Source organism: Acinonyx jubatus, chromosome X (assembly GCF_027475565.1).
Source record: "Acinonyx jubatus isolate Ajub_Pintada_27869175 chromosome X, VMU_Ajub_asm_v1.0, whole genome shotgun sequence".
Lineage (NCBI taxonomy): Eukaryota > Metazoa > Chordata > Mammalia > Carnivora > Felidae > Acinonyx > Acinonyx jubatus.
This window is the reverse complement of record NC_069389.1, coordinates 15009536-15023966: the sequence shown is the minus strand read 5'-3', so window position 1 is coordinate 15023966 and position 14431 is coordinate 15009536. Positions and strand designations below refer to the sequence as shown.

Genomic DNA, 14431 nt, shown 5'->3' with positions numbered 1-14431 from the left:
CTTTGTGGTCACCTGCTACTTTGGAGCGTCTGACTCTCAGTTTCCCTCCACTGATGTGGTGAATTTAGAGCAGTGGTTCTCAACATTGGTTGCACATTAGAATCAACGAGAGGGCTTTTAAAAACCTTACCACTTACCGCCCTTGTCACTGCACCTGCCATTCTGTCTTTGTCAAGAATAACAGAACACCTTTCCGGAAAGATAAGTCACTTCTCCCCAGAAAAATAAGTCCCCACTTCTGACATTGGGCATGGATTCTGTCTTTGTGAATACCAAAGGGCCGCATTCCCAAAGGTCCTAGACGAGCTCCACAACCCTGATATTTTATTTTTAGGCAAGTGTCTCACCTAGGAAGCCATCACATGTCAGTGTCTCTGTAAGGTGCAAATAGAAAAGAATTAAATGAAATACTACGTTAGATTGTACCAGGCACCCCAACCTTTGAGGAGAAATTGTTTTGTATTTGCCAGGGCCTTGAGATTGGATGTCAGGTCGGTCTGTGTGCACAAAGTGTGAGATGTCCACGGTGACTGGAGTGAGAGGTGACGGGATGGGGGATGAGAGGGACTCCTTCCCAGCCAAACGCCATTTTAAGCTGGGAAGAGCCTTCTCATGCTTTCTCTTAGTGGAAGTGCCAGCAGGCCTTTTGGAGAGCCACTGTAGTCAGCATCCTCAAATCAACCAGGTCTGCTCCTCAATCCATCAATGGGTTCCAGATGATCAACTGAAGATTCGGGGTTCATAATGTAAGATCTGCCAGGAGTCGCTGGTAACCCTAATATGTGGATTATTTGGGTTACGTTTTGGAGTCCTTCCCTTTGCCTGCCACCTGAGACTCAAAATTACATCCCAGATGTGTGTAAGTTAAGGGAAACTCTAGCTGTGTGGCTGACAAAAAGTCTCAGGAGAAGATAATTTCTCATGCACAGTCCAGTCAGCAGGAGTGGAGAAGTCTCTGGCCTTGCCGTTATTCAGGATCCAAGCTGCTGGAGACTCTGCCTCAAGACAGGACTTCCAAAGTTGCCCTGAATTTGGGAGGAAAGAGAGTAGAGGATTTCACAGGAAGTTTTTATGGGGCAGGCCTAGAGGTGGAGCAAATCTTCCACATCCCATCGACCAAGACCTAGTTATGCGGCCACACACACCTAGCTGCAAAGCAGGCTGGGAGATGTCCACCGTGTGCCCAGGAGGAAGAGAAAGTGGCTTGGGTGAACCGGTCACCAGTCTGCTACCAGAGGAAAATAGCACGTGATCTGTAGTCTTTCTCCTCAGCACCTTGGTTATTAGAAGTATGCGTGACTGACGTTTCCCATCTTCCAGGGGTACCGGCTGTGGTTGTGATCGTCGTCCTGGCTATATCTCCAAATAACTATGGCCTTGGATCCTATGGGAAATTCCCTAATGGCTCACCGGATGACTTGTGAGTACAAAGCCCCGGAGGGAATGTGAAGTGAACTGGAAAAACAGAATTCTCCAAGAAAGCGTATCGACCCTGACTCTCACCCTAACAAAATCCAGTAACATTTGTAGCAGCCTTCCCAGTTATGTATGTAATGAGATAAGCTAGTTGAAAATGCCATGCTACTACTTTACTACTTAAGTATTACAAAAACAAATGGGTGGGGCGCCTGGGTGGCTCAGTTGGTTGAACACCTGACTCTTGATTTCAGCTCAGGTCATGATCCTAGGGTTGTGGGATCGAGCCCCACGTTGGGCTTCACGTTGAGCATGGAGCCTGCTTGAGATCCTCTCTCTCTCTCTCTCTCTGTCTCCCTCCCCTGCTCATGGTCGCTTGCTCTCTCTCTAAAAAAAAAAAGTGTTTTGAAAATAATTTTCTAAGCCTCTGATACATATGAAATACCTGCTATATTACATTAGTAAAGACTCATGGAATAGAGTTACTAGTATGTAAAGGGGGTAAAATCCTGAATGTTTTCAAAGAATATCTTTTAAATACTTGTAATAACCAAGTGTCCTAAAATAGACTGTTAGTTCTTTTTTCCCTAGAGCTTTCAGTGGTTGTTGGAGAACAGTGGTTTTATCTTTTTTTTTCCTTCTTCTACTTTTAGGAAATGTTTCAGTAAAACGATATAGATTCATTGTATCCTCTTGAACCATGCTGCAGCACTGTAATACGTTCCCCATTGTTTTCCCCCCCTAAATTCCAGCTGCTGGATCAACAGCAATGCTGTATTCTATATTACAGTTGTGGGATATTTCTGTGTGATATTCTTGCTGAACATCAGCATGTTCATTGTGGTCCTGGTTCAGCTCTGTCGAATTAAAAAGAAGAAACAACTCGGAGCCCAGCGAAAAACCAGTATTCAGGACCTGAGGAGTGTTGCCGGCCTCACGTTTTTGCTGGGCATTACTTGGGGTTTTGCCTTCTTTGCCTGGGGACCAGTTAACGTCACCTTCATGTATCTCTTTGCAATCTTTAACACCCTACAAGGTAAGTTTTTCGGCGTTAAATACACATGAAAGATCCCAGTGGAACTTAAAGCTATCTAAAAGTTAGAGCATCCGCAGAGTGGCTTATTTCAGAGCTTAAGACTGATTTGTTGAAAACCAGATTTATCTTTGACAAGGTGGGGCATGCTTTAAGATCCTTGGAAGAAAGGCATTCACTAAATTCAGCAAGGGGTATTTTTCCTTCTTATCCAGATTGTCTCCTCGGAGGGAACATACTGAGGGGAGCCTGCCAGGAGCTCTTTCTGGAGTCACTCTTCCTTCACTTGGTTCCTTTTTTTTTTTTTTTTTTTTAAATCTGTTGATCGAGGTAAACATGCATACAGAAGAGCGCGCGTACCATAAATGTCCCTGTGACGTCCTGCTGCTCCAACCTTCTAGGTCTGTGCTTGATTTGCAGGTAGTGATAAATGTGAAGTCAACAGACAGACCCCAGTGGCCGCAGCCTGGCCCAGTGGCTGATCCTGAGAAGATGCTATGCCGGGCCACCCCCCCCCCCCCCCCCAGGACAGGGGCAGGTTCTGGGCATCTCCTTTGCAGCGTCCCGTTTGTGACTGAGACCCAGCTGCAGCCGTTTCGGAGCCTGTCCAGTTGTGTTGTTCAGAAAAGCAAAATTACTACCTCTTTCAGATCAGTGTTATAAAAGACTTGTCAGATGTAATTAATTTTTAATGGAAGTACTTTGGCATTAAAAGCTAAGCAGCCTAGTAGGTTTACATTACAATAACGATAATTCGTGTCTCTTGGTTTCTTTTTATTCCAAATCCTCTGTTGGGATGCCTTTTAATTGCATTCTCATCCGCTTGTTTTCATCTTTTCCTGTTTGTTGCTTTTAACTCCCATAGCGTCCTCCTGTAGTTCTGTCAGGCAATGGATCATTTTGCTGGCTTTCCAAGAAATCCCAACCCGTGATTGACTTCAAATGCCTGATTTGGCTATCCGTTCTGATTTGGAGGAAGCCAGTTAATATGCTTGTCGGTTACATATGGTTGTTAATTTTGACTTAACAGTGTACCAGCTTCTGAATTGGTACATCCAGGTGTTACGCTACATAGTAGTAAACAGAAAAGCTTTATCTGCCATAATGGCATGCTAAAAGAAAAAAAAAAATGCCCAAATTGCACCACTCACAAACACGAAAGCAAGGTACCCATCCTCATATATTTAATGTGGAAACTGAACCTGCCTCTTTGTCTTCATTTCCCTAGAATGTCTCCTCATTAGAATATGAATGGACAAAAGCAAGGTATCGTTCATTTCTGAAAAGGAACGAATGCCTAATTCACAGGGCTTTGGGGTCCATTAAAGGAGAGATGTGTATAGGTTCTGATTTGGGACTTAGGTAGGCCCATTTTGGTCTCTCCCATGCACACTGTTTCTCTCCTTAGGCGGCCAAGGGTAGCCGCCCAGGGTGGCAAATAAATAAAGTGTACCCTACTAGAAGCAAACCTGAGATTTAAAACGCAAGATTTTCAAGTAGATAGATTGGGGCTTCAGGAGAGGGAGAATTCAGAATTTGTCCATTCATTCAGCAAATATTGACTGGCAAAAGCCTGGAGGAATGGGAGCAGTGGGGAGCCCCGTGCCTGCATCACCAGGAAGAAGGCGGGTGGGAGGCAGAGCCTGCGTGGCTCTTCAGGTCTGTAGCGTCGCTCTCTTTGTGGCCAAGGTCGCCAGTGGACAGTTTCCTTGAGCAGATTAGAGAGAGGCTGGAAGGCAGACAAGGACATCACCGCAGGGTACCAGGCTTGGGACTTAGCCGTGGGCTGGAGAAGATAAGTCAGGGATTTGAGCCAGACAAGGATGTGGCACTTGACAGAACATGAAACTGGAGGAATATGGAAGGAAGGCTGGGGAGGTAGGAGCCTCGGTGTGAGCTGGCATCCTGAGTGGATGGCTTGTACTTGCAAAGGTAGAGAAGGCCAAGGACAGGATGTGAGAGGAGGGACAGTTTAATTCTGGAAATACGGAGTTATCATTACTTTTATAAGTAGTTTTTTTTTTTTTTTTATCTTACAAAGAGTCCCTGCAGGGTGCCTTTCAATAGCAAACTTTTTCAGGACTTTGGACTTTTTTTTTTTATTCACAAAATTTCACTTTGCCTATAGCTGCCAAATATTTTATCTTTTGTGCAAAGGAAGCCCATGATATTCAGGTCTTAGTTTGGAATTATGTGACTTTTTTTCCTCCGTAGGATTTTTCATATTCATCTTTTACTGTGTAGCGAAAGAGAACGTCAGAAAGCAATGGAGGCGGTATCTTTGTTGTGGAAAGTTACGGCTGGCTGAAAATTCTGGTAAAGATTTACCTTTTTCTCCTCTTAAATCCTGAGGAAAAGACAGAAGTTAAGATCTAAAGCAATCAATGCCAAAAGGCCGTCTGATATAGAAATCAGTGAACAGATCCCAATTGTGAACGTTAGGGAATAAAATCTAGTGAATTAAAAAATAATTATTCCCGTCTGGGAACTGGGAGCTTCATGAGCAATAGAATGAATGGGCTTGTTGCTTCTTACATGAAACAAGAGTGAAATTTTTAGAATTTCCTTTTGAGCTCAGTTTTTCCATTTACACAAAGTGAGTTTTGATATTTGCTTTCAGAACCTGTTAAGTCTTAACTCAACCTGGGGGTTGGGAGATGGGTTAAATAGGTGGTGGGATTAAGGAGGGCACTTGTGAGAAGCACGGGGTAATGTATCGAAGTGTTGAATCACTCTATTGTACACCTGAAACTAACATTACATACGCTATTAACTAACTGGAAATTAAATAAGAACATTCTAAAAATTCTATGGTTCTTTAATAAAGCATATTATTTTCTTATAAAAAAATGTCTTGGCTCAGCCTTTTTACCACAGGTCCCAGTGGTCAGTTGCTTCATTTGTTAGCAGGCAAGTCTTTGTATACAAGCTTTAGCATACCTGTGGTTATTTTGAAGTTATTTTCAGGTACGCCCTGCCAAATTGTAGAGCACATTGCTCATTTGCAAGAAAATAAGAAAAATGAAGTACTGTTTGAAAAAATAAATTCCTTTTACACGAATACCACCCATGAACACAACCTTTGCAATATTGCAAAGATCTGGTGGCATGAGATCTGTACTCAGAAAATGGCGGTACAGTTGGCGCGGTTCTTCTAAAACGTTGAAGAGCCATCAGTCATCACAACACAGTTGTCTTGTGTTCTTGTTAAGATAGTCCTGGGCTCCCAACTACTACCTAATTCAGGGGATATTTACAGACACAATCAAATCAGTGTGGACTTCAGTCCAAGAGAATATAGCTTACTTCTAACCAGGAAGTCATTTAAAGCACAGATGTATATAGTCTTCAATGAAAATACATTTTATCACACCACCTTGTGAAATGTGTGAGTGCTTTGCGAGAAATGGAAGCGAGATCAGTTGCTAGATAGAACAGGTTATACTGCGATGATCTGTCTCTTGCATTTGAGCTTCAGCGTTCCATCTGGCTTTTCTGAAATGCTTATTCTGTTATAGACTGGAGTAAAACTGCTACTAATGGTTTAAAGAAGCAGACCGTAAACCAAGGAGTGTCCAGCTCTTCAAATTCCTTACAGTCAAACAGTAACTCCACACACTCCACCACGCTGCTGGTGAATAGCGATTGCTCGGGACTTGTGAGCGGGAACGGTACGTATGTCTCAATATAGTATGTCTCAAGCTAGTGTTGGTTTTTATTAAAGTAGTTTTATCCTTTAATGACATTTTTGCTCAGCTAAGAGAAAAATTACATAGGACTAGTGGATCACAATGCGGTTCTGTTATAGAAGAGAAGGTTTATTCATCCAGACTTACTCATTTTAGAGCAAATACCAAAACCTTTACTTTTTTAGGATTTAGTTTTTCATGATGGGACTTGATGACGATCTAAACATTTTTTAATGTTTACTTTTTGAGAGAGAGAGAGAGAGACAGAGCATGAGCGGGAGAGGGACAGAGAGAAAGGAGACACAGAGTCCGAAGAAGGCTCCAGGCTCTGAGCTGTCCGCACAGAGCCCGACGCGGGGCTCGAACCCACAAGCCGTGAGATCGTGACCTGAGCCGAAGTGGGACGCTTAACCGACTGAGCCACCCAGGCGCCCCAGCCTTCATTCATCATTTTAGGACATTAGTTATTTTTATGACGAATTCAAATAAGTTTGTGAGAAGGTTTATATACCACATGGTTTTCCAACCCTCCAAAAATGGGAGGTCCTGCTTGTTTATATAGAATTCAAAAATACAATAGAGTGCCTCTAAATCGAGGTTTCTCCACCTTGGCGCAATTGGCATTTGGAGCTAGATAACTGTTGTGGGGGGGGGGGCTGTCCTGTACAATTGGGAGTGTTTAGCAACATGCTAGTTTCTACCCACCAGATACAAGTAGCACCCACCCACTCACCCCCCAGTTTTGACAACCAAAAATGCTTTCAGACATTATGAAATGTCCCCGGAGGGGTAAAAATCATGCACCCCCCCTTCACTGAGAACCATTGCTGTAGAAGATGGGAAACAGTTACCACATGGCCTTAGCTCTGCTACCAGGGTAAGAGCTCTGGCTTCTGTGCCAAATGGCTGTATCAGGAATGACTCGATACAGGTAAACAGAGTACAGGCAGTAGCTTCAGGGCTGGTTAATAAGTTGTTAGCATGAGAAAGCAAGTTCAAAGCAGAGAAATCGGAGGTATGAGGTAAGCCATCATGAATCCTCAGAATCACAACATATCAGTAGAGCCTATTAGCTTGGACCAAAATGTTTGGAGGTCTTAAAGCCAGATTTTTCCATATTCTAGAAACAACTCAGAGATGAAGCCTCATTTGCCTAGCTTGTGTTGCCATCCATCCTTTGGAGAGTCAGATTTGACTGAAGCAACACATTTTGCACAGCTGTTTTTGACGGCTGCCAGTGAGGGTGGGGGTACATTTGGGGCCACCAGAATGGCCAAGTTTTTTTTTTTTTATGTTTGTTTATTTTTGAGAGAGAGAGAGGGAGGGAGGAAGGGAGGGAGCAGGGAAAGGGCAGAGAGAGAGGGAGACACAGAATCTGAAGGAGGCTCCAGGCTCTGAGCCGTCAGCACAGAGCCCGACGCGGGGCTCGAACCCACCAACTGAGATCACTACCTGAGCCGAAGCAGGACACTTAACCAACTGAGCCACCCAGGCGCCCCTAGAACAGCCAGGTTTTTAATACCACGTGACATGCTCATCCGATAGACCTCCCTGACTCCTCGGGCTACACACCAGGATCTGGGATGGATGAGGGATGGGACAGGCAATTTGAAAAAAGAAGCTGGAAGGTTAATGGTTTCTTCAACCAGGTGAAATTGTCCCTGCACCAGATGTCCTCAGACCAAAATGCCCAGGTCAGGATAGCTGCCTCAGACAGTCACATGCCCTAGTTGAGCTTATCTATCACCCTGTTGGTGTGTGACGCGTTTAGTTCTGCTCTACAGGCTTGGTGCCAGCAGCCGTGTTGTTAGGTACGTGGGGCCACAAGCTCACAGTTTGAAAGAAACATCACATGTTGACTCCATCAATTCTGAGCTGTATAACCTTGTGCCAAGCACTTGACTTCTGAAACCGTAGTTTCATCGTCTGTGAAATGGGGATGATATTCGCACTCAACCTGCAGTGTAATGAGATAATACTTACAAAGTTCTCGGCACTCTTACCGTTATTACTACAATTATGGCCTGAACTAAAAAAATGGGCTTATTATTCAGCTTTCTACATTGTCTCCTAATAGTATAATGGTCATACACAGTTTGGGGCCTGCTTGCGGTACGCGAGGCCCAGGTCCAAACTTCGATGTCTCTAGAATGCCCAGCTACACCCTGGCCTAGACTCTGAGGTTGTCATTGGTAGTTTCCTCTTGGGAATCAGTCCTGTCCTGATGTAGTCAGAGGGGCTGGTTTGGTCTACGAGAGATGATTTTTTTTCTTGGCCATAACTGTTTTTGCTCTGGGTTTCTCTGGTACAAGGTTTTATTTCATAGGAATCTTAAGGAACTAGGACCCTTGTCAGAGGACCTATGGGGATCTCTGTTAACCTTTACCTTTTGGGGGAGACCAGAATATCACAGGTTATACTATACATATGCTCGATATGCGATCAATACACTACACATAGGATCGGTAATGATCAACCAGAGTTAGGAAATGGGCCTTTTCAAATCACATATATTGCTTTGCTTCATTTTCGACCGTTTCATTAAAAAAAAAAAATGCCACAGAGAACTGGCTTCTGACTTATTCCCCAGTTTGTTTTGCTTACTTTGAGTGGCCTTAGGGAAGGAATGCAAAGTAAAAAACAAATATATTGTTTAAAAAACCATTCTACACGTGCCTACTTCAGAATAAAGTGATGCTTAAGTTTATTTTTAATTGCTTTCTGTGGATACTCCATGACACCAATTTTGTTTTTCCTTATATAGGGAATGCGTCTTCAGAGAAGAACGGGGTTTCTTTCAGTGTTCAGAACGGAGATGTGTGCCTTCATGATTTCACTGGAAAGCAGCACATGTTTAACGAGAAAGAAGATCCGTGCGATGGGAAAAGCCGTATCGCTCTCAGAAGGACTTCAAAGCGGGGAAGCTTACACTTTATTGAGTAAATGTGATTCCTTTTTCTAAAATCAAAGCATGATGCTTGACAGTGTGAAATGTCCAATTTTATCTTTTACACAATGTGAGATGTATGAAAATCAACTAATTTTATACTCGGCAACCTCTGGAGGAGCATTTGCTAATTGAAGGGCGATGGTTATTGGAAGAGGAAGCCAAGAGGTTTTAGACATGGTTTTTAGACATTTGCAGTTTGTTTTTTTATCCTTCCTTTTAAGAGGAGATTAGGTTTAAACAACACAGTAAGAGTAAGAAAGACTTCTTGAAAATCAAAGTAGTTCATTTCCAGCCAGTTTAGAGGCGAAGTCATCTTTGATAACGTCCCAGAAAGCAACTGTTGACTTCAGCCTGTTGGTGAGTTGAGTTGTGCATGCATTTGTTGTAAATAAGCTAGATTCTAGTGACCCACATGTCAGATATCTTCCACGTCTTTTGTATTTATTTTCTACCGTGTAAATGTATTTCTTTGTAGAATCGTGGTTGTGTTCTTGTGTCTAATGTGATAATTCAGAAAATCCTTGATGGTTCAGTGAATTCTAAAGCTCCTTTTGGAGATTATATGGGATGTGAAATACAGAAGCCTCACTGAAATCAGGAAATTAATGATGCCAGCCAGACTGGACAAAATGTAAGCAGACAGCGCCACAATTAGCTCATATAGTGCCTTTGAGCGAGTTGGAAAAAGGTGCCCCCACTGGGCAGACACAGCCCCAAGGGCTCCTGGCTTGGCACACTGAGTGGGGGCCATGCTTTAGCCTCACTCATCCTCTTGGGTGCACCCTTGTGCAGGGTACCATCTGTACACCCACACGCGGCACCCAATACCAACACCCGTCTCCTGACCTCATGCCTAATCACCAGATTAGGGAATCTGCACCAAGACGTTTAGCTTAGCACCTTGGCCACAGAGAGGGATGGAACTGTAATCTAGACCATCTGTCAGGAAAATTGTGAATGTGGAAGAGATACATACACTGCCACTTCTCAAATCCCCAGAGCCTTTCAGAAAAGGGGAGTAGAGTAGGATTACTTTTTAAGGGAGGTGCGTATGGGGGAAAATAATCATATTGCTGCTCTTTAAAAGGCAACTGCGTAGTACTTTGTTAATTGTCATGATTGGTACGCTCTGGCCCAGCCAGAGCTAGGATTATTTTTTAAAAGATGTGAAGTCTTGAAGAATGTATAGTGACAAGGGGGAGCAGCTATTGGGAACACGACCTATCCTTCAATGCTCTTGTTTCCATACGTATCAAAGCCTGATTGTTTCTAGTTATAGAGGGTTTATCTTGCTTCCCACCTACAGCTGTTTGAGCAATGTCTCGAGTAGGTCCTTATTAGGAACATTGCAAAACCCTTTAGTTAGGCCTTTCACGAAGGTTCCCTTGCATATAGTTCAAGTGAATGTTGTATTCCAGGTTAACCACAGTAATAATGTAATACACTTCTGTGAGTGCTGATTTGCCTTTGCAATATTTCTTCTCTGATTTATTTAATTGTCTTGTATTTATGTTAAAATCGACAAAACTGTTAAAATCGCCAAAATAAATTTGTAGCTAAGTCTTTTGAGTTTGAAAGCTTTCACAAAGAGAAGGCGTTTGCAGTCTCTTTCCCTGGCGGCGTGGCGTGTAAGTGGCCTGACTGAGATGAACGTGACAGTAACATCTCCTGGCAAACAGCAGACACACAGTCACCGCGGGGTTAGAGCAAGGGTCTTCCTCACAAGATCGGTTTCTGAGGTCGCCTTTTCATTTTCCTCTTGATCTCTTTCAAGATTCCCTCTTTAACAAATGTTGCCTTTGGCCCGCACAGTCCCAGATTTAGATCCCCTCCATGTCTCTGCTTCCTCAGCATTCAGCAGTAGGATTTCGAGAAGGTGAGGACAGGATTAGGGGTTTCTGGGGAACTGATTAGCATGTGGGAGCCACCAATGGGGGAAACTGGCCTCGATTCCACAAGAGGTCTTAGAGCAGCCTCTCCTATGATGCCCAGCTGCCCCAAAGATGTTGAGGATTCCACTGATGAGGAAGGTGGTGAGCTACTCTAGATCTGGGCGTGAGAGCTCAGAAACCAAATCTCCTGCACATCTCCTGCACATGATGTGATCAAAGCATACACCAAAGAATGCACAATTCCAACATTCTTTAGATCCTGTCCATCGCCCCCTCATTTTTCCTGCTGTGTTTTGTGTCTGGACCGTGGGCCTTAAGCCAGATTCTCTTGTCTACTTTTTTACTTCACACGGATAAGGGGCAGGACGGAGAGAATGTCCCTGAGAAGCATCCTCCTTTGAGTTTAAAATTGGCGTCACAGTCTGAGAGTCCATCGAAAGGGAGAGAAGTGCCAGTGTGAGGAGGCGAGGAGTGTCACAGCACTGACCAGAATTTGAAGAATCTCCTCAGAACATTTGAGAAGTGTTTTTCCCCAAAACACACTGCAGTCATTAATCCCACAAAGTAACTCTTCACTTCAGCGAGCTCTTAGCAAAAGCTGAAGGCTGTTCATGACTTTTCATGACTGCTCTTAGCAAAAATGGTGACATGGCTTCATTTGGGATACTAGGTTGTATCTAATGAGGTTGCCTAGAAAGCAGGTTGGTTTGAAGGCCATTTGGACAAAGGACTGCTTCACTGAATGAACAAGTTACCGATTGGACTCGTGTGTTGCCATTTTTTCTCCATGACAGCATTTTAAGGACTGTTCAACATGTCTCTGCCTCAGCTCCACGCTGATGTAGTTGGAGTCTGAAGGAGAGGAAAAAGGAAAGACTGGGTGAATATAAAAACATAATCTTGAATGGGCAGAATTCTTGTCAGTAGATTCTTTTTCCTTTTCTGTAGGTAAAGCATTAAAAACTTGGGCCAGACAAAAATTGAATACATTCTTTCAGAATATATTCTTCTAAATATATCTATATATTCGTCACTGAGAAGAAATCTTACAGCCCCCGGTGTTTCTCCTCTTTACCTCTTAGTCTCAAACTAGCTACAGGACCCTGGAATAGAGACAAATTGTACATTCTTTAAAATATTCCAATGAAAATGACCTCCAGTCAACAAAAATTTAACTGTCAAAAAAATAATGAAATTTGGCAAATTGGCTATTTTAAGCAAATTGATTTAGAATGAACCCTCTCCCCTGTGTCAAAGATGGAGTGCTTTTTCTTTAGACCCAAAAACTTGAGCCTTCAAAAAGAAACATTGGATGATTTCTCCCTTGGATGCTGACATGGGGCCCAATGGGAACTTCATTGGCCTCAGCCCCCATGGCAGGACAATGGGGCAGATGCTCTGGATGGGGTCTGAGAAGTTGAATGGGGTGCTACCCAAGTCCGGTTTGGGGCTTTCATGTTTACGAAGATCATGCATCAGCTTCAGAAACAACAACATACCCCATCACGTTCCATATCTGATTCTTGACCAATATTTGAGAAATGACGTGGAGATAGGTTTCTGTTGGATCACAGCCAGAGAAAAGCTTTGTGGATATGGAAACCAATATATGGAGGTTTTGTATCTTAGGGACATAGGATACTAAGATGTGAGTCTTATTTTGAGTCTGATTTTTATGTAGCACAGTTTATGGCCCAAAATTTGCATAGAAATTTACAAGGTAAACAGTTGTAGCCTTCCTTCTTGGTTTTATCATTGGATTTCAAGCTTATTGAAAAATATAGCTTAGGGGCGCCTGGGTGGCTCAGTCGGTTAAGCGGCCGACTTCGGCTCAGGTCATGATCTCGCGGTCCGTGAGTTCAAGCCCCGCGTCGGGCTCTGTGCTGACAGCTCAGAGCCTGGAGCCTGCTTCAGATTCTGTGTCTCCCTCTCTCTGACCCTCCCCTGTTCATGCTCTGTCTCTCCCTGTCTCAAAAATAAATAAAACGTTAAAAAATTTTTAAAAAAAGAAAAATATAGCTTATATGATAATATTCACTAAAGTACAGACCAAAGCTTAAGCATAAAGACTAGCTATACACCAAAAGGGGTATATGTGTGCATAGAAGAATTTACTAAGAATGAGATAAACTAAAAATGTTTCCATACCGGATGGAAATGCCAGATAATGAGCAAAGGTTATCAGTTATTTCCCCCCATGGCTGCAAAATGGACTCTTGAAGAAGCATTCAGTATGAACAAAAACAGTAATGAAGCAAGGATCCCAGCTTTTTGATTCAAAATATATGAGTTCTAGTAAGAGTACATATTCCAAAAGAGATTGAATGGTAATAACATAATGTCTCATTTCACCCCTAGACCATAGCAAATTCTGCATGGAGGCATATCACATGGGTTGCTGCATACTTTAAGAGCCAATAGGAAGAAAAAAGTATGTGAGATGATGAGGGGTTTGGTGCTTTAGTTGAGTGACATAGATTTATGGTATGGAATTTCTAAAGTGAACTCAGTTAAGGGGACCCAGTTAGCAGGACGGATTTTCTTTCATTCATTCAACACTGAGCCACACTACATGCTCAACACTGTTCCAGACATGGCAGGAGATATCAAAGACTATTTCAATGAGTAACTTACAATCATTAGAAAAGCATGCTTCATCTGAAAACTAACAATATGAGGCAGTACATTGTCAAATGATGGATGAAAACAACTATGACGACTCATGAAGTACTTTTCTATGAGCCAGGCATGGTGCTAAATGCTTTATATCCATCCTCTTGATGTTGGCCACTCTAGGAGGTAGGTGCTATTATCCCCATTTTACGGAAGGGAATGTTGAGTTTCAAACAGCTTCAATGGCAGACAAGCTTACACTTGTAAATGGCACAACCCGTAATTTGAATTTAATTTAAACTGACTCCAAAACCTAAGTTCTTACAAAGAAATTGTTGTGGGAATTCAGAGAATGGGGAGGGCTTATTATAGGAGGGGGAACTGAGTTGGCCCTTAAAGGATAGGCTTCAGTAAATAGGTGAGGAGGAGGAAAAGGAGGAGGAAGAATGGCCTACTAGGTCAAGCATATAGTAAATGCATGGAGACTAGCAGAAGACTTGTGAAAATTCCATTAGCCGAGCTGTCCCGTGGAACAGATGCTGTTGGAAAATGAACACTGGGTCAAAGCCCGTGAACTGTAGGTTATTAGTCGCTACGGAAAACTGTGATGCCAATTTCAAATTGTAGGCCTGTAGGAGGTGGACAGCAGGCCTGACTTCAAGAGCAGTGACCAGGGGCGGCGCTACAGAAGCCGGAGTGGGGGGGGCGTGCAGCCGCGGAACTGTGCCCCGACATCCCCTTTTTCCTTCCCCGAGGGGCCCCGCTACTCTGCTTCTGCAGGGAGGTGGGGACGCGGCCAGGTACACAGTTGTGATCCTGGCCCGCGGTCCGGCGCTCA

The 14431-nt window shown here is 43.4% G+C and overlaps 1 protein-coding gene across 2 annotated transcripts in view; it reads left to right on the top strand.

The window, feature by feature from the left end:
* Positions 1-10651, top strand: part of ADGRG2 (adhesion G protein-coupled receptor G2) — a 121496-nt gene extending 110845 nt beyond the window's left edge. For both annotated transcript variants that reach the window (XM_027054634.2, XM_027054635.2), the window contains 5 exons: positions 1321-1420; positions 2169-2452; positions 4664-4765; positions 5968-6120; positions 8903-10651. In XM_027054634.2, coding sequence (XP_026910435.1) covers positions 1321-1420; positions 2169-2452; positions 4664-4765; positions 5968-6120; positions 8903-9081 — 818 coding nt within the window. In that variant the 3' untranslated portion in view covers positions 9082-10651. The remainder of the gene's footprint in view (positions 1-1320; positions 1421-2168; positions 2453-4663; positions 4766-5967; positions 6121-8902) is intronic.
* Positions 10652-14431: the final 3780 nt, after the last annotated feature.